Source organism: Neovison vison, chromosome 6, assembly GCF_020171115.1.
Source record: "Neovison vison isolate M4711 chromosome 6, ASM_NN_V1, whole genome shotgun sequence".
NCBI classification, from domain to species: Eukaryota; Metazoa; Chordata; class Mammalia; order Carnivora; family Mustelidae; genus Neogale; species Neogale vison.
Window position 1 is genome coordinate 203,748,731 of NC_058096.1, and position 25,388 is coordinate 203,774,118.

A 25,388-nucleotide genomic window follows, 5' to 3' on the forward strand; every position below is an offset into this window, starting at 1 on the left:
TCTGACCTGAAGCAAGACCCAGCCCCTGGAATCAGTGAGTAGAGAACATGTATATACTGCCTCTCAGAATACCCATTCACTTCCTGGTACTTTCAAAGGCCCATCCTTCCAGTAACTGGTTTCAATCCCTTGCTGACAGTTCCCAGATTCTCAGCGCCTACTGCTAGGACTTCTTAGAGGTGAACACAGACATACTCCTCCATCCCTCACACACACACACACACACACACACAGTCTCTGGGATCCTAGTATACAAGGGCCTTAGAGGCTATCATTTGTAGCCCAGGTTATGAGTGTGCTCTGCAAATCAGAGATCCAGGCTAGCTCACTCCTACTGCACCAGTCTCAAACCTGAGAGCTCACTCCAACTGAGTCCCTTCAGCATCCATTCTTGGGATGCATTGGGAAGAAAAAGCACTGGTTGGAACTGCTATTTTAAAATTATTAAAATAATTTGCATAGCTAAATTGTAGATCTAAGGCTTCTATGAGTAGGAGAGTTACGTGTCTGATAGGGTACCTATGAAAACAGAGAGTGAAAGCTCCGGAAGTTCCACTTTTGGTGCAACCAGACAGCACACAAACGCGCACGTGTGCGTGCACGTGCGCGTGCGCGCACGCACACACACACACACACACACACACACACGCATGCAGCCCCATCAGCCATCTCTTTGTCTCTTCTCTGAGGACAATACCTCAGAATGTGCTAAAGCCCTCCAACAATGGAAGCGGGCTGGTCAGAAGGGTTGCAGAAGCAGCTACTATGAGGGGTGACCTGGCTAAGTTGCCCCCGAGGTTGGTAAGAGGCAGGTGCAGCACCTGCTCAGTGAGGAAGGACCCATGAATAGGTGGCAAAACTCTAAAGCCAGACAGGTTTGTTCATCATAAAGAACTGCCTAGCAAAGTCTTGGTGACAGGAGGGAAAAAAGAGTCAATAGGAAGACAGCCAGTGTTTATGCTTAAAGACTAGGTGCCCCCTCCCCTGCCACTGGCAACAAGAAAGAGGAGACCAAGAACGACTGATGTATTTTTTCAGACAAAAGTCAGACTTAAGGCTCCTACAGAGGAAGGGCTGCCCCGTGTTCCTTCAAAGAGGACAGAGATAACAGACACCCATCCCATAATGATCATCTGATAGGCTGGGGAGCCCAAAACATTTCCCAGTAAGAAATCAATAGTCTATTCTTCCAACCCAGCAGTCACCTACGTATGCACAGCTTCACTATTCAGTACAGAGGGCCTGCCTCTAAGGTCATCCCAGGAGGACACAGCTCCAAATCTGGGGTCACTGACTTCCCAGTAGCAAACTCCATGATCCCAAGTTTCAATCTCTGTGGAATGAGTCTCACCCCCACTAACTATCCAGTCACAAGATTCTCTGATCTTCCTGAGAGGCCGTTTCCCGAAAACATAGTCATTTAGTGTAAACTTTGGTCAAGCCTAACTCTCTTTCCTTGGTCAATTCACCATCTACCTGGGATTTATTTACCCCTATGGGGTCTGGGGGATCTTAACATTGCCCTTCCTAGCTCCTACCGTCCCCAAATCCACCCCCCCCCAAAACAAGATACATGGAAAGTCCAAATAATAAATAATTGCCCATAAAAAATAAATTAACATGGAGCTTTCTAGCAGGGAAGCAAAGGAAAGGCAAGGCCACAAGGACAGGCAGGTGGGGGCTCAGTTCCATCCTTGTGAAGGTCTATTCTGGTCACACTCCATGACTTCTTGCTCACACACCGCAGTATGCCTGTCCCAGCCTCTGCACACAAATCTCACACCCTGTGAAGGGAGATCTGCTCAGAGACAACCACTGGGGAAAGACACAGAGATTGGTAATGCCCATTTTCTCTCCTAATTTCCCCCAAATTCCAAAACAGATGTGGCTATAAAGACCAGGGACTTGGATTAGCTGGGCCTTCTCCTCACCCAACTAGAAGGAAACTTAAGCGTTCCATGGCTCTTCTCCTGGGCTCAACATGATGTTCTTACTAATAGTTGCCATGAACCACCACACACCAATTTCCATTTAAAAAATGATAAATTCATTTTTTAGTTTCCCCCTTCGTCTCTCCCACCCTCCCCTCCCACCGCCACCCCTGCTCTGTTACATACACATATAGACATAAACACATACACACATACGCACACAAACATACATACCTGGTTTGCTTCTTTCCTGTCCCTAAAAGGACTCCATTTCACATGAAACCTCAATCTGCTCTCCCTGCCCACCCTCCTTCACTTAATCCTTCTTCCCTCCCCTCCCCTCTCTAGGCCAAGCTAAGTCACCCAGTAAGGCAGCTCTCTTGGGAGAGAATGTTCCCAAAGACAGAAATGGGATGTGAGCTTTTACACTCAGATGGCAGGCAAGCAAGCAAGCACACAGCATAAGCAAGGCAGGTAGGAAGAGAGGCAGGCTGCCCTGCCCCTCCATTCCTGTTTTGGGTCCCTGATTTCCCGCTATTGCTGCTCTGTTGGCTCTTTTTTTTCTTCTCCTCTTATGTTAAATAGCAACAGAGCCCTGCCATTGTGGTCAACCACCTTTCTTTGTCCTCTTCCTTTTCCCTCCTGCCAAGTGCCCTATTCTCAGAAAGCCCAGATTGCTGCCTTTCAGCTTGGTGGGCAACCTGCCGGGGACCCCAAGTGAGGTGGAGAGGGGTTCCCCAGCTATTTCCCAGTGACCTCTATCACATCATCGTCCTTATCCTCATCATCATTAGAGCTGAACCCCACCTCAGCAACCTCGTGAGAGTCAAATGGAGGCACCTGGGACCGGAGGAGGCCGCCAGCTGGGTAGCCTGCATGTGGGGACATGTAGCCTGGGTAGACAGACATGCCCCGTGAAAGGTTGCTGGGTAAGACAGGGGAAGGAAAAGGCGCGAACATCCTCGGCTCGGACAGGAGTGGCTGTGAGAATGGGAGTGAGTAGCTGGGTAGTATCCCTGGAACAGAGGGGTTGAGCATGAAGGTGGGGTTGCTGGCAGTGACTGAGGTAGCCGTGGAAGAGGAACTGACAGGGCCTGCTGGCACCAGAGGGTCAGTAGTCACTGGAAACACCAGGCGGGCATCTGCCAGCAAGTTGGACAGCTGGTAGTAGGAGGGGGTACTGCCCATAAACAAGGAGTTCTCCCCAGCCTGGGAGGTGAAGGGAGCGGTGAGGTTATGATTTAAGGAGACGGGTGGCATGGCAAACCCGCCAGAAACTGGATACCCGTGTTCATACGGCTGCACGGGGGCTGGCAGGTGGCCCTTCCTGGACCGCCGGCGGGCTGACTCCTGGGCAGCAGGTGGTGTGGCCAACTTCCGCTTATGGCCCCGTAAGTCCAACACCGGGTTCCTGTCACCACAGGGCTGGCCGGTCACTAAGAGGGAACTATTGAGGCAATGACCCCCATGTCGAGGCTCAGTCCCGAGAGCTGTCCCAGGAACAGCACTGCTGTCCACAAGTTGGGCCGGGGGGCCAGGCAGGGCAGCATTGGAGCTTGGGGAGTTCTGTTGGGATTCCCTCGCGGCAGCCACATCTGCATACTGCTGGAGCTCACTGATGATCTCCGGGCTGTCTGGAGAGACGGGCCTGGCCAGCCCCTCAGGGTCGGGGGCTTTGGGTGATGAGGCACTGTGTCTGCCATTGCTTGTGGATTCGAGAGAAGGCCCCTGGGAACCTGGGGAATAAAATGTAGGTAAATGAGAATCAGAACGGCCAGGGAGATAAGGAGGGTATAAAAAAAATTCCATAAAAAAAAAATCAAAAAACAAAAAATCTTGTCCTGTGATCCCCCAAATTCAAAGAATCTGATGTCCAAACAACATCCTCCAGTCAAGTTTTCCCAGTCACAAAGAAAGAAATCCTTTGATCTAGGAAATAAGACGTGTAACTCTGCACCCCAGTTCCCCAATCTGTGAAACTCAACCAAGGTGAATCCTAGGAGATAACGAATATCAAATGCTAATAGGTCATTCTTATAACGAGCTGGACTCCTCCTGAGAAGGGACAGAGACAACCAGTGACCAGGATGGGAGACAAAAGGAAAATTAAGTTTAAACAGCAGTCCACCCTAGTTTAAAAACAAAACCAAATCCACAGCCCTGGAAGACGACTGGGACAAGCTGCGATATGGCCTGGATACTAGGTAGTACTTTTAGTGTGATAATGGTGTAAATTTTTGTTTTAGTGTGATAATGATATTTTGGCTAGGAAGAGAATGTCCTTACTCTTAGGAGATGTGTGCTGAAGTACTTAAAGGTAAAATGACATGACATCTTCAACTTCCAAATAGTTCCAGTAAGAGGAAGGGAGAGACAGAAGAAAGTTTATGAGAACAGTGACAGTCATTGGATCTAGATGTGGGGTACATAGGTGCTGTTCTTTCAACTTGTCTGTAGGTGTGGAAATTGCTGTAATAAAAGTCGGAAACAAGAGCGGTGTAGTGCTTATATGACAGGATAGATGAGAACCACTCCTGTAGAAGGGAACCTGGTTGGACCTCCTTACGTTGTTAATGTGCCACACACACACTCTTTGACCTGCTCCCTCTCTCTTAAGTAAATAAATAAATCTAAAAAAAAATATAGAGAAAACTTATGTATATATATTTAACACAGAGACTCAGATAGACACAGGCGTGCACACACATTCCTGTATGTGTGTGATGAATCTCTGAAAAAAGCAAATGAGAGCAGCACTGCCAGAAAGGAGCACTAGATAACTGGGGGTTTTGGAGGCAGAGAGAGAACATGCCTTTCACTTAACCCCTCTTATGCCTTTTGAATTGTGAACCATGTACACATTATTCAAACAATAAAGTAATTACAGGGGCACATGGTGGCTCAGTGGATTAAAGCCTCTGCCTTCAGCTCTGGTCATGTTCCCAGGTTCCTGGGATCAAGCCCCACATCGGGCTCTCTGCTCATTGGGGAGCCTGCTTCCCTCACTCTCTCTGCCTGACTCTCTGCCTACTTGTGATCTCTGTCTGTCAAATACATAAATAAAATCTTAAAAAAACATAAAAATAAAAATAAAGTAATTACAAACAAAAATAAAGTAATTACAAACCAAACCAAACAAAAAGTGCTGTGCAGGTCAACAGAAAGTAGAAGCCACTGTACCTGAGGCAGCCATCCGACCATCTTCCGGGACCTTCGGTTTGCCTGTTGCCCGGACAGCAAAGATCCGCCCGTCACTGGTGCGGATGTACGTCCCTAGAAGAAATAGGAGGAAGACTGCTAGGAGCCAACATGCAATCAACCAACTCTGGGAAAGTCCAGAGTTAGGCACCATGGGCTGGGAAACAGCTATAAAATTAGGTCTCACACCCTCTCTCAAGTGGAGTGGCTGAGCTGTGGACCCAATATTATTCATTCATTCCACAAACACGGCACAACTACCATGTATGAGGCATTGTCCTAGACGCTGAAGAACACAAGACAGAAAAGGGCCCGGTCTCATGGAGCTCAACCTCTGGAGGGGACAGACAGAAAATGATGCCAGAAAATACCACGAAAGGTTAATGAAATGGAGGAAATAAAGGGGTAGCTAGCACAGACAGCAGTTGGCTGCTTTGGTTTTGGGCGAAGTACTCTCTTGATCTGAGGGGTCTTCCTCTTGATCTGAGGGGAAAGAGCCTCATTGCCTCAACATCCTCTTCTCCCTTGGTAGGAATAACTCAAGAAAAGCCTTCTATTCCCACAGGACACTAAACTACCTTCTCCATCTTTTGATCAATCTCCTGGAAGGTCAGGGCTGCCTCCAGGTCAGAAGTCAACAAACATTTTCTTAAAGGCCAATTAGTAAATATTTTTGCCTTGTGGGCCAAAGTGTTACAACCCTCAACTCTGTTACTATAATGAAAATGGGGTGGGGGGCAGCTGTGCTCGAAAGATCTTTATTTATGGACATTGAAATGTTAATTTCATATAATTTTCAGGTTCTACAAAATATTATTTTTTTTTAACCAATTAAAAATGTATAACCCATGCTTAGCTCACAGGTAGAGAAACAGGAAGCAGGCAGGATTTGGCCCATGGGCCATAGTTTGCTGACCCATGCTCTAGGCTAGGAAGAGCCTAGTAAGGGAGCTGGGTATAATCTTCTCTGTGTGTCATGTGCTTCATGGCATCTTTTCCCAGAGCCTGAAGGTACCTTTGACCCAAAAGAGGCTAGGGCGAAAGCTCCTTGCTGAACAAAGAACCTCAGGGAGCCTCATACAGTAAAGGATGATATGAATGATAGGCTCAGATTACATCCTGACAATTACAGATGACAATTACATCTGGACCAGATGGTCCGTAATTCTCATTCCAGCAATCTCATCTCCCACTGTAAGGAGGCCAGAGGCAGCAGGCTTTTTAAATTACTACACTCAAGGGCCACCTGGTTGGTACAGTTGGTTAAGCATCCAACTCTTGGTTTTGGCTCAGGTCGTGATCTCAGGGTCATGGGATTGAGCCCTGCACTGGGCTCCACAGTCAGCAGGCAGTCTGCTTAGGACTCTCCCCATATCCCTCTGCTCCTCCCTACCCCTCTCTAAAATAAATAAATCAATCTTAAACTACCACACTCAAAATATGTCTTGTAACACACATGTACTAATTCATCTTCCCAATGTACTTCCTAGTTGGGAGATCTCAACCCCACTCTGAGCAAGTGGGGAAGATGACACACTAACATACACATTAGTTTATAATCCATTCCACAGCTCCCTCCCTCCACTTCTGGTGTCCCTGTGTGTAGTTCAAGTGCTAGAAATGAAGCTTTTGATGGTCAAGGTAATCCATCTCGAATAAACAAACCACTTGTATGACACAGCTACTAGCTGAACAACTAGATAAGGAACCAGGCTGTCCCCATCCATGAAGTTCCCCTTTTAGAAATGCCAGAATAATCCAGAAAACTGAACCTCGAGTGACCCTGCTTTTCCCTTCCCATGCCCTAATTACCACTCTTATGTTTTAAATTCACCAATAAAGAGTAAACCCACATACCTCTAACCACCCCAACTTCTGGACTCTAACATAGACCCAGGTCTTCTCACCCACAATCTCTCTTTACCCATGACCTCATTGTGTGGCCCTGGGGTGCTGTGTACCCTCTAGGATCTGTGATGAGTAATATTAACCCTGTTTTTTCAAAGTTCACTGATGGCTGCTATTGAGGTAACATCTTGCAATCATAGTAAGAACCACAAGTCCCAGTCCAGCCATGACAGTGGCTCTGGCAAATGTCTGTGGGGGCTTGCCACAATTGCTAGGTGAGTGGTGAGGGACTTCTAGCTGATAGCACCACTATCAACAGGCTGAGACTGACATAAAACATAGCATCTATCCAAACCCACCTCAAGACTCTCCATAAAAACAATGGTAAAATATGGGAACACAGGGACCCCAACTCTCTCCTTTTAAGTCACTGACAAATCTCTTTTGGGCCCACCCCAACTCTGCTAAGCACCTAGAAATGTCTTCTTCTCATGCTTCTCTCACATGTGACACTTTTATAGGATAACTCCTATCCTTCCTCCAGCCCAAGCCATATGTGCATCTTCCGCTTCCCAGCCCCACACTGAACCAAAGGTAGAGGATGGGCATCTTGGTCAGGCTCTCACCTTTTGTCCCACGGATGATATGGATGCTCTCACCAGCATTAATTCTTGCCTGTACATCTGTGGAACTGTTGAGTCCAGGAATAACAATATCTAGTGAAGACAAAGACCGCACATTTAGGTTACCTGACTGAGAGGGAAAGAAGATGCAAAGTCCACATCCACCCCTGTTCCTCAGTGACTTCCCTAAAGCCTCTCAGGGGAGCGGAGGTCTGAACCAAGGAGGACGAGGCAAGCAAGGCCTCCTCTCACAGTTGTATGGCAAAGAATACTCGGAAAACAAGAAACTCTTTAGAAATCCAATTATCTTTCTGATCAATTTCCTCTGATTTAATTAAAAACTCACAGAGTTTTAGTGTGGAGAAAGTTCTAGTTCACGTGGTTATTTCTACGTTTGCTTATTTTCCTCCTTCCTAAGCTATCTGCATCCATTTGCTCCACATCACCTTAGGCTCCCGAAGTAGCCACATTCTCTTCGTTGCTGGCATTGCTTCACACCTAACTAAAGAGTAAAATGTATGTTCAAGAATCAGCAGAGAAGTCGTCTCTCAAGAGGCTCTCTTTTTGTTTTTTTCCCATTTCACAATGATTTTACAATGGACACATTATTTTCATACTCAAAAATATTTCATACTCAAAGATACTTTTATTAAAATTAATGTACCATGAATATTTCTAGATAATATGATGAAACAGCTCCACAAAATGCTTTCCTTCCCAATTACCCTGAATCACAGAACCAATTGCAGAGATAGGCTGCCAGCCCCCAACCACAGGCTCACCATGCTCAACCCATATCAAGCTCACAAACAAGGGAGCAAGTGACATTCAGGTCTCCTAGTTAAGTAGGGAGGTTGACAGTCATCCTTTATACACAGCTGACCCTATAGTCAGGCAGGACTCAACACATGCACACCTCTCTCAGCCTAACCCTATGTCCCAGTGACATTTCCACAATCTCTGCCATGCTCAGAGTCTATCCCACACATCATATTTAAGAAAACCCAGTACTGTGTTATAATTCTTAAGATATTCCATTAGAATGCAAATTCCTCAAGATCAAGGACTATCTTCTCTGTTTTTACCCACAGTGCTAATGTAGTAAGGCCTAGAATACAAAAGGTGTTAATAAACACTTCCTGAAAGAAAAAAGTAAAGGGACAGACAGCCCTGGAAGAGAACCTAGGAGTTCCCAACCTGTTGTGGTGACCACCTTCTGCACAAGGACCCCCGCACGCTGCAGGTAGTTGATCGGGAAGTTCATAGCTGGATTTGTGCTGGAGGCAGAGCTTACACTGCCTCCCAGTGGGACATGCCGGGGCATCATGGGGATGGGGGTGGACTGCACAGGGCGAACACTGGCCACAGGCTTCTCATCACTCTTCAGTGTTGGCTGCCTGTGAGAAAAGAACACACATACCTAAGAGAATTTGGCAGAATGGCCCTTACTTACCTTTCTGCAAAGGCTGCAGAACTTCTCCAGATACCCCCATTCTGTAGCCTCACTCGCTCCTGAGAAGGATCAAAGAATCTGCAGAGTATGGCCAATTCAAAAGGAAAATAGGGGCAGGACCAACACCAAATGGCAGCAAGGGATAAAGCCTCTCAGAATCTAATAAGAAAAAGATGTTGGTGGAATAATACCTTTTTAGAGATGTGAGGTGACATTTGCTCCTTTAGAATTTAGACTGTTTATGTACATTAGGAATTAGTCCTTGGAGGGAAGTTAGGAAGAGGTAAAGATGCAATAAGGGAGGAAAAGTTCTTCAAAGCACAGTGTATGCCAAGTTAAGACAAATGGATGGAATTTTCCCACTTTCCCAAGGGAAAGGGCCACGTGATGCCACACATTCAGGTGATCTTGAGGGAGCATCTGCCCAACTACAACCATCTTTACTCTCTGGAACCTCAAGTTTCAATAAATAATGCAGACAGTTCTCTCTCTCTCTCTCCTTTCATGGGCTCCGTGTCCAAAGTGCCCCTCTAAGTCATGACTACCACAAAAGCAGTGGCCACCAAAAAGCTGTTCACAGATCCAGGCATCTGAATGGTACATGGCCATGGCCAGCCTGGGCACTGGCTGTGCATGTCTTACGCCAGCGTGCCAAAATGCTACCCCATGGTCAGTGACGCACTCCTCACTCTCTACCTTCTTTTCAACTGGAAGTTGGCACCTTGAGAAAGCTACTCCTGATTTAAGATTTTTTTGATATTAAGACCCTGTCTATAAGCTTTCTGAAGTTTTGTTCCTTTGGTCTTTAGTTTTGGGGGAGAACCTCCTTGAACTGGCATATTCTTCCTTACCTAACTTAAGAATGTTGCTCTGAAGTTGCTACAGGCACCTATGGGCAGCCCTCTGGCCCCTGTCTGAATTCCCACATTCCCAGACAGGCCACACAGCACAGCAAGTTTACCACATCTGGGTCCCAATTCCTCAATGTGCCCAGGGTGGCTTTGCAGGAGCTAGGGGCTCTGGTCCGATGTCAGTGGGACTCTTTCCAGGATCCAAAGTCAAATCAGGGTAAAAGTCAGGATAACAGGAACCTAGCCCAAGCCCCCTACTCTGGAGGAGCAGAAGCAAGGAAAATTGGGAAGGAAACCCTCCTCATATACACCCAGACAGGATGAGGAATCAGCAGGATCATAGTATGGCTCATCAAGCCCTGTGAGAGGCTAGTGCCTCCCACAGGGCCAGAGCTGGGCCAGAAAAGGAGCTGACATCGCCTCAAGAGACCAGCCCATTAGTCATATCTTCCCGCAACGTGGCTTTTCTCCCACTGGGTTCATGCTTTGTCCATTCCTGCTGTTACATGGGAAAGGCCAGAAAAGAGAATAAAAGGGGTGGAGTACAAGAAAGGAGAACATTCCCAGGCAACAGTATCCTAGAAAATGACACAGAAATAAAGTCGGAAGGTTTTCAAAGAGAGTAACGTTTTCTGGAGAGCACCTTGTACATAAAAAGCAGCAAATTTACTCATCAAATATTGGAGTCTTCCATAAAATTTACATGGTTTCAGTTCCTTTAGAATCTCATTTGTCAAGTTTTTGTTTTTTTTTTTTAACACGGAATCTTCATAAGAATAAAAGTTTGAGGGCACCTGGGTGTCTCAGTCTGTTGAGCGTCTGCCTTTGGCTCAGGTCATGATTCTAGGGTCCTGGGATCGAGCCCCACCAGGGGGCTCCCTGCTTAGCCAGGAACCGGATTCTTCCTCTCTCTCTGCCCCTCGCCCCCATTCATGTTCTTAACATACTCTGCTCACTCTCTGATAAATAAATAATCTTTAAAAAAAGAAAGAAAGAAAGAAAACAGTTTTAAATCCATTCCCCTTAAATAATATAATCATCTTTAATTCAAGATAATAAAGTTTTTAAACAAACCACTCAATCAAGTGGCTAATCTGGTAAGGCTTACGAGGTACTCTGTCTTAAAACGAAAAAAAAAAAAAATTAAACACAGATGGTGGTTTTGTAATTTCTTACAAAGAGCCTCTCTCTTCACTCAGCAACTGACTTCCAATGTGTTCATACTCTCAACAGTTCTAAAAGTTGTACTCAAGAAAAAGAATTTTTTCCTCAGGATCGAGGTACAACCACAAACTGAAATCCCATTAAGAGCAGGAGAATTTCTTGACTGCAATCCAAGACTCACAAAAGACCTGCCCTTCACCCTTGAACTTCACTGCTTAAGCAAGATGTATGACCAAAGCAGTATGGATATGAAGGCAGCTGTGTGGGAGGGTTGGGCCTCTGTGTCTTAGGAAATCTGCACCTTCTCCAGGAGTCCAGAAAGACTCTTCTGAGTCACAAGGCCAGTGGCTCACTCTTCCAGCCAGAGCCACTACTTAAAACACCAAGGCTGCTGAACTGCTTTGGCACCTCAACCAAGAGCAAAACCTGTCAGTTCACAACAGCCAATGAGTGAGTTGCAGGCTCTCCCTTTGTTTAAAAACAGAACCAGCCAAAAGGTTTGGGTCTGGCCCAGTAGCAGACCTTCCTCCCCTTTCAGGGACTCACCAATTTCTCTGACTGAAAGCAGGGATGCTGGTCAGGCTCTGGTCACTGGCGGGGTAATACTGAGCGTATGACGGGCGGGTGTAGGGGACGGATGTGCGCTTGTCTTCCTCATAGCTTTTCTTTGCTGCTTTTTTCTCAGCCTTGGTCAGCTTGTGATCCTTTCGGTTAAGGAGCAATGACTCATGCTCAAAAGGCTCCTAGGGACACAGGAGGATGTTGATTTAATTACCAGTCTTTGTGCCAACATGACTGATACACAATGAAGCTTCCTCTGACAACAACAAAGGGCTATCTTTAGCAATTGCCAACAGCCTGCTCACAGACACACAGGCAGGTTTACTGTCTCTTTGTCAAGAGTGTAATTCACAACTCTAACCCAGCCATACCTTTACAAAACCCAAGTCTGCCTTCTGTATCAAAAGGATGGGAGAGTTCAGAGAATTAACAGAATACATTTCTAGAATTTCACCCCTTCTTTCTGCTAGGAAAAACTCACACTGGCCAAATTAGTCCACATGGCTGAGCTGAGCACTCCAAGGACAAGACTGGGGTGGGAATAGGTGGCTGGGGGACTACATGGGGTAAGGAGAAGAATCAGCTGAGTTCAAGACCTCTGCATGAAAAAAAAAAACCCCTCAGATGAAGGAAACAGGTCTGCCAGATAAGACTCCCTCCGGGTTCTTACCTTGGTGATGAGGTGAGGGTACTTCAGACAGGCAAGTTGCAGGACTGGTTCCTTGATCCCCTTTATGTTCAAGGATGCTTGGGGAGCTGGCTCCTTCTCAACAAAGTGCAGCAGGTTCTCCACCTCCTTCCGGGTAAAATTCAGCATTGGATTAAGATCATCTACCACTCGATCTGGAAGGGAGAAGACACGGAGAAAGTTACTACATGGCGGAGAAGACCCCAAAAGCACAGCTACAAATACTGGGAGAGAAGAGAGGTTGTGGCTGGCTTAATTGTCACTAGTATCTAAACCATCTCAGGCCATCCCATATTTGAAAAGTCAAAGCCCAGGTCTTAGACCCTGGTCAAATGGAAATATCAGTAAGAAACCTACACACCTAGCTCAGCTCTTTTCATTACACCTGCCCTCAACAAGCTGAGGTCAGTCCACTCTTAAAGCAATTATTTAAACTGCAATGGGATGGGAGGATCCACTGACTTTCTGTGATTCAAAAACTACCTGTGTTCCCACAACCTGCCCCTCTCCTCCCACCACTGATACAATAGGATAGTATCAGAACTCCTGGGCGGCTTAGTTGGTTAAGTGTCTGTCTTCAACTCAGGTCATGATCCCAGGGTCCTGGGATCAAGTTCCACATTAGGTTCCTTGCTCAGTAGGGAGACTGCTTCTCCCTCTGCCTGCCACTCTCCCTGCTTATGCTCTCTCTCTCTCTCTCTGATAAATAAATAAAATCTTTTAAAAAATAATTTAAAAAATAAGGATAGTATTGAGCCTAAAAGATGCCCCACCTGACATGCCCTGCTTGGAAATCTGACGGTCATAGATCTTCTTTTCAAGGGTGAAATCAGCCACAAGGCGATAAATGTGACAGGGCTTTTTCTGGCCATAACGGTATACCCGACATACTGCCTGGGCATCATGGCAAGGGTTCCAGGAAGCATCAAATACCACCACTCGGTTGGCACCGATCAGATTCACACCTAAGCACCCGGCCCTTTAAAACACAAGCCAACAATCACAGAACTTTTAGTTTTAAAGACAGTTTTTAAATTGGTTTCACTCTGTGATTCCTGCCCCAATATTATCTCCTTTGTCCTAAGCACAACATAATGGAGGATTCTACTGTCCTGCTGATGAATAGTACATTCTTTAAGCACTGAACAATACGCCCTGAAAAATCCAACAAAGAAGTGTCTACCAGTTCAGAAAGAAAACCCACTCTCCACTCCTCTGTAATGGTTGAGGCTTCTGCATCCTGGCCCCAGAATAATGTCACCTGAAGGGAGACGCCTACAAGCAGATGTTTCTGGTATGTTTAGTCTACCAGCCTTGAAAAGTGACAATTCATACTCATCAAGGGCATTGTGATGGCAGAATACAGCACAACCTTCAAGCTGCTTGGCATGAGAAAAAGAACACCATCAGTCTTTTACAGTTACATTACACTGCCCCTTCCTTTTTTTCACACTTTCCACTTTTTAAAGCACTTTCACATTAATCACATCATCCAAGACTCAGAACACTCCTGAAAGAAAAGCTAATTATGACCATTGTTAGTGAAGGTCTCAAAGAACTTCATGACACTATCATAATTACCCTACTAACACAACTTCCTTTTGGGTCTCCTCCCTGACCTCAAAAACAAGTCACATACCTGAGCAGATCTCTTCTGACAGAACTTGGATGAACCTTTGGGTATCTGCCTATGTGGCCAACTACCCTGAACACAATCCTCTGATCTCCCCTCTTAGGATCCACTCACCTTGTAGACAGAAGGAACAACCAGGTGGTGAGGTTGCTGGGATCATTGAACTGATTAATGAGCCGCTCCCTCTCAAAGGCAGGGGTGCTACCATCTAGCCCTAGGAGAGAAGGAAAACCACAAAAAATGGACAGATGAGGGCAGGGGTACATAGCAAAATCATTGGGCAAATGTGTTTTAAAAACAAAAGAAAGAAATAGACTCAATACTCAGATTCCACTCCCTCAGACATTCTATGGGTCTACAGTGAGACCCAGAGTCTTCAAATTTAAAAATATGCCCATCCGCAACAAGGATTATAAACTATGTTGTTCCCTTTAGTATCTTAGGTCAATTCTAAGGCCAAGGTTCATAGACTTCAGGGTGCATAAGAATCACCCTAAATAGGGAAGCTTGGTAAACACTGGCTCAGGGTGACCTCTCTGCCTCAGTCCTATAAATCCTGGTGAGTGCAGAAGACCAAGAGTTGTGTTTTGATATGGATGCTATCCCTCCATCAGGAATTTGCATTGTTACAAGCCCCTATGATTAAGAACTTGCTCTAAGGAGACATTAAAAGGAATAGATCTGGAGCAGTGGGATGGGGTATATGGTTGAAAAGAGGGAAGCTCAAAGAAAGAAGAAAAAGTAACCTTCAGTTAAGAAGCAGCATGAATAAGAGAGGAGGAGGCTACACTTGTCAGGGAAAAGAGAGAAATGGGCGAAGCTAAGGAGATGGAACATGGAGAACTGGACTGCTACTGTTTAGGAAGTCTTAGTTTAATTGCTTGGTACTAGAAGCTCTTCAAATGGCACCCAACCTACCTTCCCAACCTGAGTTCCCAAAATTTCTGAGCACTGCTCAGCATATCAACTCACTAGGCAAGCCTACAGTCATCACAAGGTTATGGGTTAGACCCTGTGCTGGAGGGTCTTCCTACCAACCCCTGCCCCTCTGTTCTCTAAATACTACCATTAGGCCAGTGCTTCCCAACAAGGGTGATTTCCTTGCCCTCCCACCCTACAGGGGAGATCTGGCAATGTGAGGAGAGATTTTTGGTTGGTATCACTAGGTGTTATCACTAGAAGCAACTGCCACCTAATGAGTAGAGACCAGGGATGCTGCTAAACATCCTACAGTGAGTGCACAGGACAGCCCCCTGACAAAAAGGAATTATCTGGCCCAAATGTCAATATCTGGACAGTAAGTACCTGAGGTTAGTATTTCTCAACTTTTGTTTTTCATTATTGTCCCCTTAAAGAGCCTTTTTATACATTCTTTCCCCAATGAACATGTCCCTTACGAAATTTTAAATACCACAGATACACTCTATATATTTACTGCATGCCTATTTGTGCTCTATACTTTGGAAAGTTAAAAAAAAAAAAAAAATTTTTTGGGGACGCCTGGGTGGCTCAGTTGGTTGGACGACTGCCTTCGGCTCAGGGCGTGATCCTGGAGTCCCGGGATCGAGTCCCACATCAGGCTCCCAGCTCCATGGGGAGTCTGCTTCGCTCTCTGACCTTCTCCTCGCTCATGCTCTCTCTCACTGTCTCTCTCTCTCAAATAAATAAATAAAATCTTTAAAAAAAAAAAAAATTTTGTTCCCTCAGAACTAATTTTCACCTCTTTAGGGGCACCATCTCCACTATAGAGAATGTGTGATCTGAGCTAATTTATACTCACTCTGCTCCTTCTTCCTAGAATGACCTTTGGGCCACACTAACTCAGATTCTCCCATCTCTGCAAGTCTACTGCAAGTTCCACCTCCTCCAGGAAGCCTTCTCCAACCATCCTCTCCACAATGATTCCCTTCTCCTTAGAACCTTTTAGCTTTCAACCAGTGCTACTTTGTATTTGTCCTGGAATTGTCAGATGAAGACAAGGCTTATGCCTTCTACTTCTCAGCTCTCCCCCTATCTTGCCCAAGCTCTGCAGCCCCTAGTACAGTGCTCACACACAGCAGCTTGCTCTCAATATATCCCTGCTCCTTGGCTACTTCAGCTACTCCTATGCATTTGATGGAGAACAGAAGAGAAAATAAAAAGGTGGAGAATTAAAGAGAAACCTTAAGCAGACCCTGCCAAGATTCCAGCAACAAAGCAGCAATGAACTCACGGAAGTAGCTGACGTTTCGTACCCACTTCTGTACTCCTTGCCCATCAGCACCAGGTAGACAGGGCACTTCTCGTTTCCCTAGGAACTCTTCAATGAGAGCCAAGGTGGAAAGGCTCTGGCTGGAAGGGACAACATTTGGTTCAGAAGGCTCCCAGACCCAACGGAGTCTTGTTCCCCAATAGGCTCAAAATCATCTGCAGCCTTCAGACAGTGGGAGTTCCCAGAATCTGCACCCCATGAGAGGCAACCCCACAAAGAACCACCAAGGATATTCTCCCTAGGGCGCCTGGGTGGCTCAGTGGGTTAAGCCGCTGCCTTCGGCTCAGGTCATGATCTCAGGGTCCTGGGATCGAGTCCCGCATCGGGCTCTCTGCTCTGCAGGGAGCCTGCTTCCTCCTCTCTCTCTCTCTGCCTGCCTCTCTGCCTACTTGTGGTCTCTCTCTGTCAAATAAATAAATAAATAATCTTTAAAAAAAAAAAAAAAAAGGATATTCTCCCTATCTCAGAATGGGAGCAGAGTCATCTACACACTTATTGTCACCAGCCCACTAAATCTGCTACCCTATTACTTCCTCAGTTGAAAAATTCTGGGGTTTAACCTCAGTGCATAGTAACAAATAGCATCAACATTAAAAACTAACATAGCATGAATATACATTAGATCTAATTATAAGCCACAATCAATATTACCAGTCTTACTAAGGAGACAGAAATCACTTGGCTGCTTTCACATTATATAGAGAGGCAGTCTCCTCAGAAGTGATACTTGAAACCAGTGAAACACTAGACTCTCCCCCCAGGTAGAATCACCGCTATCCTCTCAAAGTGTGTCACCCATGGAAACCCTCACTCTGCGAGGCTGCCAAGCCAGGCTGCTGCCATTCAGCTCTCATCAGAGTATAATCTAATCAGAACAACAACAAACAATCGACTTTATGTCTGTTTCCCTGAGGAGGCATGCCTTGACGGACATCAAAGTTCTGGCCAGTCTGAGAATGTGACTCTAGAACAGATCATTTTACTTATCTGACCTTATACACAAAGCATAAAAATACATATATACATACATAAACAAGTAAATAAGTAATTTTTTTTTTTTTAAAGTAAGCTACATGCCAAATGTGGGGCTTGAACTCATGATCCTGAAAGTAAGAACTACACGCTCTACTGACTAAGTCAGCCAGGTGCCTCCACAAAAATTTTTTAATTAAAAAAATAAATCAAGGCTGGGGAAAGACCAAAGCAGATTAGACAAGAAATCAATGTTTTCTATAAAGGGCCAGAGAGTAAATATTTTTAGGCTTCGCAGACCACATAGAGTCTGTCAAATATTCTTCTTCTTCTTCTTTTTAAAAACACTTTAAAAATGTAAAAACTAGGGGCCCCTGGGTGGCTCAGTGGGTTAAGCCGCTGCCTTCGGCTCAGGTCATGATCTCAGGGTCCTGGGATCCAGTCCCGCATCAGGCTCTCTGCTCAGCAGGGAGCCTGCTTCCTCCTCTCTCTCTGCTGCCTCTCTGCCTGCTTATGATCTCTCTCTGTCAAATAAATAAATAAAATCTTTTAAAAAAAAATGTAAAAACTAGGGGTGCTCAGTTGGTTGAATGTCTGACTCTTGATTTTGGCTCAGGTCATTATCTCAGGGTCATGAGATTGAGCCCCACATTGGGCTCCATGCTCAGTGGGGAGGCTGTCTGTCCTTCTCCCTTCCCCTCTGGCTGCCCCCACTCCCACCCAGCTTGCTTACACACACTATCTATCTAAAATAAATAATTAAAATCTTAAAAAATAAGAAAAAAAAAAGTAAAAACTAGCTCTCAGGCAGGCCAAAGGCCAGATCTGACCTGGGACATAATTTGACCTCCAATGTCAGCCTAGTGTTTTAAATTGTTCTCTGCAGAGAAATCAAATTAGACAAAATAAACTCCAAGAAAAAGATGAAATTCAAGAAGGTCCTCATAAGCTGCACTGGGCTGTAGAAGCAGGAAGACAAAAAAGGTGAAGGGGAGCTGTGGTGACCCCAGATGGTCTCACTCTGTAGGGATTATATCACTCTACTACAGATATATGATGTCATAGAAGAATTTCTCTTCCTACCTGAACACAAGAATCTTGTCCCCAAGCTTCACACTTTCCTCAATCAGGTGGAAAAGCAGTACCATCTTAGGAGAGTTCTCTAAGACCCCAGTCTGGTAATTAGTCAAAAGGTCCTTGGCCTGCAAGAGAGAAATGAGGCAGCTTAGAGCACATCCATGCCAGAACATTAGAAATAAAATTCATTCCTCCCAAAGAAGTGTGTGGACAACCTTTATAATTCCCTTCAGAGACCTTGGCAGAACAGTACATTGAGCAACCCCCACCCTTTCCCCACAGAGGATTCATATCATCCCTTCTCAGCAGTGGTTTATGAGCAGATGGATCTGCTTGACTCACCCATTCATACGTGACAATGTTGTTGCCTCGCTCCTGGAAAGGGTTAAAGCCAACCCCCTGCAGGAACTTGCTGTTCGTTGCCTCTCCCACTGAGGAGGCCAAGGTGCTATCCTCCCCCTTGCCTTTTGTTCCCTGTGATGAGCAGCGAGCACTAGTTCCCGCTGAGCCAAGCTCTTCCACATCTAGGTCCTGCTCATTGGCCAGACTCTCCTTCTGAAGGGCTTCATACAGCACATCCGGGTGATTCCAGATCTGAGGTTCAAGTTAAAGGAGAAGTGGCACAGGGCAGAGAACAATCTAAGGGTATTCCAATAGTCTGGAAACGCGCACTTGCTCAAATACACACCTCCCACAGCATACACTGGCACACCAAAAATCAAAGTATCTCCAACCCCCTCATAGCCAAAGAGCCTACACATTCATTTTAACTAACCAACTGTAATTGCCATTTAACACGAGTGCAAGAGTTCCTACCAATGGACATGCCCATATATTTGGTACACAATCAGAAAGGTTGTGTCAAAAGCCTTGCTTTCCTTTTTAAATAAGAATAATAATGTTCCTGTTTTGCACGGCTACAGCCAACTACTATATGAAACAAGACTAATCTCTCCCTATGGACAAAGGTATCTGACTTACAGATGACCAACCAGAAGTCATTTCAGGGACTATTCCTGGCAGGAGTTGAGAATTCCTGGGGTGCAGGGGGCTGGAGGGGTGGGGGTGGGGGTGGGGTAATAGGAAGGGCATGTTGGCACTGTAGCATCCTCAAAGACCATGTCTGCTGTAGCTTCCTGGCCCTGGTCTAGGACTGTGGCTACAAAAAAAAAAAAAATTTTTGAAATCCCATCTGTCCCCTGACACACACCTTCAGCTGACTTATTAAAGCAGTGGTCAATCGGGAATAATACCCAACAGGTCGGCTGAGAGCTGTCAAAGAAACAGGTCCCTCATTAGGCAACAGGGAGCACATACTAAAGACAAGTCAGGGTTCATCCACCTGTTCATGGAGCTTTGTGCTCAAGATACCTGGGCCCTTCTGTCCCCAAACCATCTCAAGTATTACTAGGATGAAAGAGATCTCAATCTCATTAAACACAGAATCAAACAGAGGGTACCCCAAAAACTTGTCTAAGCTATATGTATCTTGAATCTTGATTACGTTAGCAGTCAAAATGCCCAACAATGTTCTTCCATTACCCCTTTTTTCCCAAGGGAAAAAAAATCAGTGAGAAAGGAAATGATTTCTCAAGTTCGGTAAAACAAGTTGTACAAATGAACTGCCCAACTGCAAGGAGCACCATTTACATCCTAGGCTATGGGTGGTTCCCCCCAGGAACTGAGCCACACACACCACCAATCTCTCCTTGGGCTCCCCCATGCTCCCATGCAGACAACCAAGGGTGGCCCCTCTCACTTTATTCTTCCTTTATCAAGGACTCCCAGCAGGAAGAACTCCCTTGGGACCATGTGCATCCTTCATCTGTATGTCAGCATTCTCTGAGGTCTCAACATACCTTGCAGCACACACAGAAAGCCTTAAGGGGGTTCAGCCCCAGCCAGCCACTGCTACCACAGTCTCGGAAACGGTCCATGAACTGTGTGTACAAATCTCTCTGTATCTTTGAGAGCCGCACCAGGATCACATTTTCTTCCTTGGCAGGGAGATGAATCTTCAGCACAGTGTGGCCTCTCCTACAAAGGCAGGGATCAGACCTGTCAAGCCTCTGTGGTCAGGATGGGTCAGTGCAGGGAAACAAGAGAACTCTGCGTTTCTGCCCCACCTCCTCTTGGGGATCTCCACATTCACAGCAGCCTTAAAATAATGAGGATTGGTTTAATGACCATCAGAGGAAACTCATTTTAAGGATAAGAATTAGAGCAAAGAGGACTGGGTGGCAAAGACAGGGAACTTCAGGTTCCTACCCGGATTCAGGGCTATTTCTCTCAGCTTTCTGCACAAATGCCATCTTAATAAGGAAAAACAAGGAGACTGCTTTAGACTACCCTAACTATATCTACCAAGGTGCTGAAACTGGTGAGGCCATGCCGCTGAGAAGCAGCACTTCTATGCTTCTGCCAAGTCAGCAGAAGGCTAGCTCTCTTTTGCTTCTCAGCAAGTGAGGCAGGTATCTCTAGAAATTTCAAAGATTAACTTCTGAGTGAAGCACTTCTAGGCCAAACTTTCAGAGGACTGAAACAGCAGATATCCATCATTTGTGTGCTATTCAGGAAAAGCTATTCACTAAAAGGAAAGTTTTACTATCACCCACTAGAAAGGGGCCCTCTTGTTATAATAGTCCCCCTTTGGGACAGCTCTATATTCCCATTACACATGATCTCTCTGAGGATTCAGAAGACGGAGCCCTAGGGACGGCTCACCTCTGCACGAACCCCTCCAGAAGGCTGTGTAAGACGTGGCTCCGGTAGCGCATCAGGCGGACATCCTGAGGCGTGCTGTCAATACACTGTCCGTTTAGGATGGGGCGCTCAAACATGTTGCTGAACTCCTGCCGGGTGCCGAGAAAGTCTGGGCGCACAAAGTCCACCATGCACCAGTACTCAATGAGGTTATTCTGCAGGGGGTACCCAGTCAGCACCACCCGACGGCGAGATCGAATGTTCTTCAGGGCCTGCGAGGTGCTGGCCTGGCAGTTTTTGATGCGGTGTCCCTCGTCACAAATCACCACATCAGGGCCAGGGCGGCATAAGGCCTTCTCAAACTCTAGGGAGGGAAGAGGATCCGGAGTCAGAGGGTGAGAGGGCCTGCTCTTAGTCAACAATATGAGAAGTAAGGGTGCACCCTGGAGGAGACAGAAGAAATGAAGGAAGCAGGAAAGCAAGAGTCAGCCCCCATTAGTGAAAGGGAGCCAACCATCCAGGCTCCTGCACATCTGGTGTGACTTGTTAACCTGGACTGATGACTTGCCGTAAATACCTCTTTTCCCTCTTTCCTTTTCTTATTTTTTTCTTTTTTTCTGTTAGGCTAAAGGTAAAACACCTTGCCTTCCTAGGGCTTATGCCAACTGGGTGGCAGAGAGCGTGACTTTACAGAGTACCAGACTAGGATTACAAATGGGTCTAGGTGAGACTGATGGGAATCATCCAGACACTGCGGTCGGCCCTCACCCTTGTCAGCGTCGTGAAACCATCTGCAGGCTGGCTGGTGGGGAGTTAGCTAAAGGAAAAAATCTTCCTGGAGTTACCTGCCAGTCACTGCTAAATGGCAAATTCATACCAGCTCTACCACAGAAGAAAACCTAGAACAAACATAATCTACAGATGAAGAGACCTGTAAAATGCAACAGCCTCTGAACCTAAAAAAAACCCCTTTTTGTCCCAAATGGGCAAAAACCCCTTAGAAGAGAGAACAGAACTACAACTATTAGAATGGCTTTCACTAAAAAAAAGGAGATAAATTCTTTTATAAATTCATAATATTACCACTACTCCATATGCTAGTGATTTAAATACTGTATAAATATTTTCTTGATGCTATCTCAGAACACCTTTAGGATGAGGCGAGGGGGACCAGCACTCTCCCAATTGCTCTGTCAGAGAAACAGAGCCAAATGGGCAGGAGAGTCTCCCTGAGCCAGCCTGTGCATGGCCCACCCAGAATTCCACAGCAGGCAAGGGAAGCAGCAGCTTTTGAGAGCCAGTGGAGGCCACCCCACCTATCTCAGGGACCAGGAATTCTGGCTCATGACAATACAATTCATCGATAATCTTCAAATGTGCCATTACAAACACTATTTCTTCTTCCTGAAACGATACCCACTAAACACTAAGCACACCCCATGGACAGGTTCCCACCTCTCCGAAACTCCTGCTGTCGGTCTTCCTCATCCAGATCAATGATGACCGGGTGAGAACGTTTCTTGGTTTTCTTCGATCTACCTGTGGCAAAGGATTTCTTCAGGGTGAGGAGTCTGTACATTTCGTACCCCATCAGCAGCACCCCACCCTCTGACACCCAATCAGCCATCACTTTAGCACGAGCTGCCATTGTCCTGCAAGAGTGAACAGAGAAAAAAATTACTGCTTCCACTGTTCCCCAGAAGAACTGCTCATAATCAGAGCCATGTTGATGTACATGCAGTGGCAGCATCGCAATGGTCAGCCAGTTGCCCAAGGACTTTCCTAGCATCCCAGAGATGTTCATGTCACTGAGGATAGACTGGCTCACCAATGACAGTTAAACAGCAGAAAAACAGAAATGCAATGGCACAAGGCAAGCAAAAGCGACAACTCCTGGGATGCATGGGTGGCTCAGTTGGTTAAGCGTCTGACTCTTGATTTTGGCTCAGGTCATGGTTTCAGGGTTGTGAGAGCAAACCCCGTGTTGGGCTCCATGCTGGGCATGAAGCCTGCTTAAGATTCATTCTTTCCCTCTCCCTCCACACCCACCCACCCACCCCTTCCTGGTCTTGTTAAAAAAAAAGAAAAGAAAAGAAGAAGTGACAACTCCCTTGGATATACACGCATGGCTACAATTCTACATTTGAGAGAGAATTTCAATTTATTCCCATAATAAATACAAGGTAGTAAAAGCAAGGACAATATTCTTCATTTTACCTGCCCGGGCCCTGGTGAGTAAAGAGCCAAGGACAAACCATAAAGGAGAAAGAGCAGCAGAGCCAACATTCAGCACAGTCCCTTCACTCCTAAACAACTAAGCCCGGGCTATAATTCATTAACTGCATGTGGACTAACAGTCCTGAAATCCAAGAAACAAGAGCAGGTGATCAACTACCCAGGGGGCCACTCAGTCTCCTCACTTAGATGTGTGTGAACAAAGATCACAAAAGACAGCCTCTGTAGAAAACAAAGTCTATCTTCTCAATTATCCATGCCAGTAGGGGCAGGGAGAAGAGAATATGGATAGTTGGCTTGAACCAAGAAATAGCTTTAGAATCTGGGAAATCAAGTTGAATTTATGAAATGAAAAGATAAATAATTTTATTTTGATCTAAAACAAAAGTTTGTACTTTTCAAAGCTTGGAAGTTGTACCATTAAAGTTCAACTGTAGATCAGTGCTGAAAAGAGACTGCTGATTAGGCTTCTAAGAAAGAGAAATGTAAAAGGTGGACAGTTTCATTTCATCATGTTGAATTTTATTACTGTCCACATGGAAAAAATAGGATGATGTATGCATTTTTAAGGATATAAAGGCATCTTTAAGCAGAACATAAGGAATTTCCCAGGCTACCTGACTTTACTAAAAAGTCAGTCAGAGAAAAAAATGAGTAACAAGGGGCAGGGGCACATCAAGAAACCAAAAAGAATCTGAGAAGACAGGGTTCACATGCAAATAGACTGCACTGATATCCAGACCCCAGAAAGAAGTCTAAAAGGCAAGGGCAGGGGCGCCTGAGTGGCTCAGTGGGTTAGGCCTCTGCCTTTGGGTTCAGGTCATGATCTCAGGGTCCTGGGATCAAGCCCCACATCGGGCTGTCTCCTCAGCAGGGCACCTGCTCCCCCCCCTTGCCTCTCTGCCTACTTGTGATCTCTGTGTCAAATACATACAAAAAATCTTTTAAAAATTTGAAAAAAAAAAACCCACCAACAATTTAAAAGGAAAAAAACCCCACAACAATTTAAAACCAAAGAGCAGAAGGTAGGCCACCTACTTGTGCTCATCATTCAAGATGTGAACTTTGAAGAAGCGAGGCTGGACTTCTTCAGGCTTATTGTCAGCTGGAAGGGCTTCAGGAGCTGGAAGCCACATGTTGAACTCTGCCAGCCAATTCTGAAGAGTATTAACCTGGTAAAAAGCCAAGTCCAGGAAGAGAGTTTTAAGAAACAAGCTCAAAGCTGAGCTCACTGAGCTTTTCAGTACCTAGCAAGGCATTAACCCAGAGTTCCTCAGAGGGCTGACTACATAATGCCTTCCCCAACTCTTACCGGCACAATGGCAAGAACAGTTTTGGCTGGCGTGTGGCGGAAGAGGACATCGATGAAGGATATCACTTGCAAAGTTTTTCCCAGACCCATGCTGTGGGCCAGGATACAACCAAAGCCACTACTGGTCTTAAACCTCTCCAGGGATTCAACCAGGTTATCATACAGGAACCGGATCCCACCAATCTGACAAGGGACAAACACAGGCAATAGTTAAAGGTGCTGGCAAAGACCATAGCTTAACGGATGGCTCGGTGGCTCAGTTGGTTAAGCGACTGCCTTTGACTCAGGTCATGATCCTGGAGTCTGGGACTGAGTACCACATCTGGCTCCCTGCTCAGCAGGGAGTCTGCTTCTCCCTCTGACCCTCTTCCCTCTCATGCTCTCTCTCTTTCATTCTCTCAAATAAATAAATAAAATCTTAAAAAAAAAAAAAAAGACCATGGCTTTAGTTTCATTCATCCTGGAGTTAGTAAGAATTAAATAAATGAGCAGACACCACACCAGACAGTTGTAGATGGCTACGAAGTTTCCCTGTACCCTGCCTAGTCTATTGGCTGGTGACAGTCTTCCTAGAGAAAACAGAAAATCATTCACCTTGTACAATGACACATCTAAGGCAAAAATCTATAGTACCAAATTCTTGACAGGGTCTCTCACTCAGTCCCTGGTTGCTTACCTAGCCCATTCCATGAGGAGCAGTTCTTATTAAGAGTTCTTGTGTTGAGTCAACCTCTGTCTTCAAGGAACTTCCACTCACTGGTCTTGGTTCAGGGCTTTGGGTCAACACAAACTACTCTGTTCCCTCCTACCAGAAAGTTGCTCAGACTTCTGACTCTTAAATCTCTTCTGGAACTACTTCCAGAATCAAATCAATTCCTAATTAAAGCA

The 25,388-nt window shown here is 45.7% G+C and overlaps 1 protein-coding gene across 4 annotated transcripts in view; it reads right to left on the reverse strand.

The window, feature by feature from the left end:
* Positions 1-2,495: 2,495 nt before the first annotated feature.
* The window catches only part of RAD54L2 (RAD54 like 2), a 110,544-nt gene continuing 87,651 nt past the window's right edge, over positions 2,496-25,388 (reverse strand). For all 4 annotated transcript variants that reach the window (XM_044253483.1, XM_044253482.1, XM_044253484.1 and 1 more), the window contains 16 exons: positions 24,501-24,683; positions 24,227-24,360; positions 22,409-22,605; positions 20,975-21,317; positions 20,110-20,287; positions 18,593-18,844; positions 18,257-18,375; positions 16,163-16,281; positions 14,065-14,164; positions 13,091-13,296; positions 12,300-12,472; positions 11,615-11,811; positions 8,798-8,997; positions 7,604-7,693; positions 5,112-5,204; positions 2,496-3,667 (listed from right to left, as the gene is read on the reverse strand). In XM_044253483.1, coding sequence (XP_044109418.1) covers positions 2,673-3,667; positions 5,112-5,204; positions 7,604-7,693; positions 8,798-8,997; positions 11,615-11,811; positions 12,300-12,472; positions 13,091-13,296; positions 14,065-14,164; positions 16,163-16,281; positions 18,257-18,375; positions 18,593-18,844; positions 20,110-20,287; positions 20,975-21,317; positions 22,409-22,605; positions 24,227-24,360; positions 24,501-24,683 — 3,579 coding nt within the window. In that variant the 3' untranslated portion in view covers positions 2,496-2,672. The remainder of the gene's footprint in view (positions 3,668-5,111; positions 5,205-7,603; positions 7,694-8,797; positions 8,998-11,614; positions 11,812-12,299; positions 12,473-13,090; positions 13,297-14,064; positions 14,165-16,162; positions 16,282-18,256; positions 18,376-18,592; positions 18,845-20,109; positions 20,288-20,974; positions 21,318-22,408; positions 22,606-24,226; positions 24,361-24,500; positions 24,684-25,388) is intronic.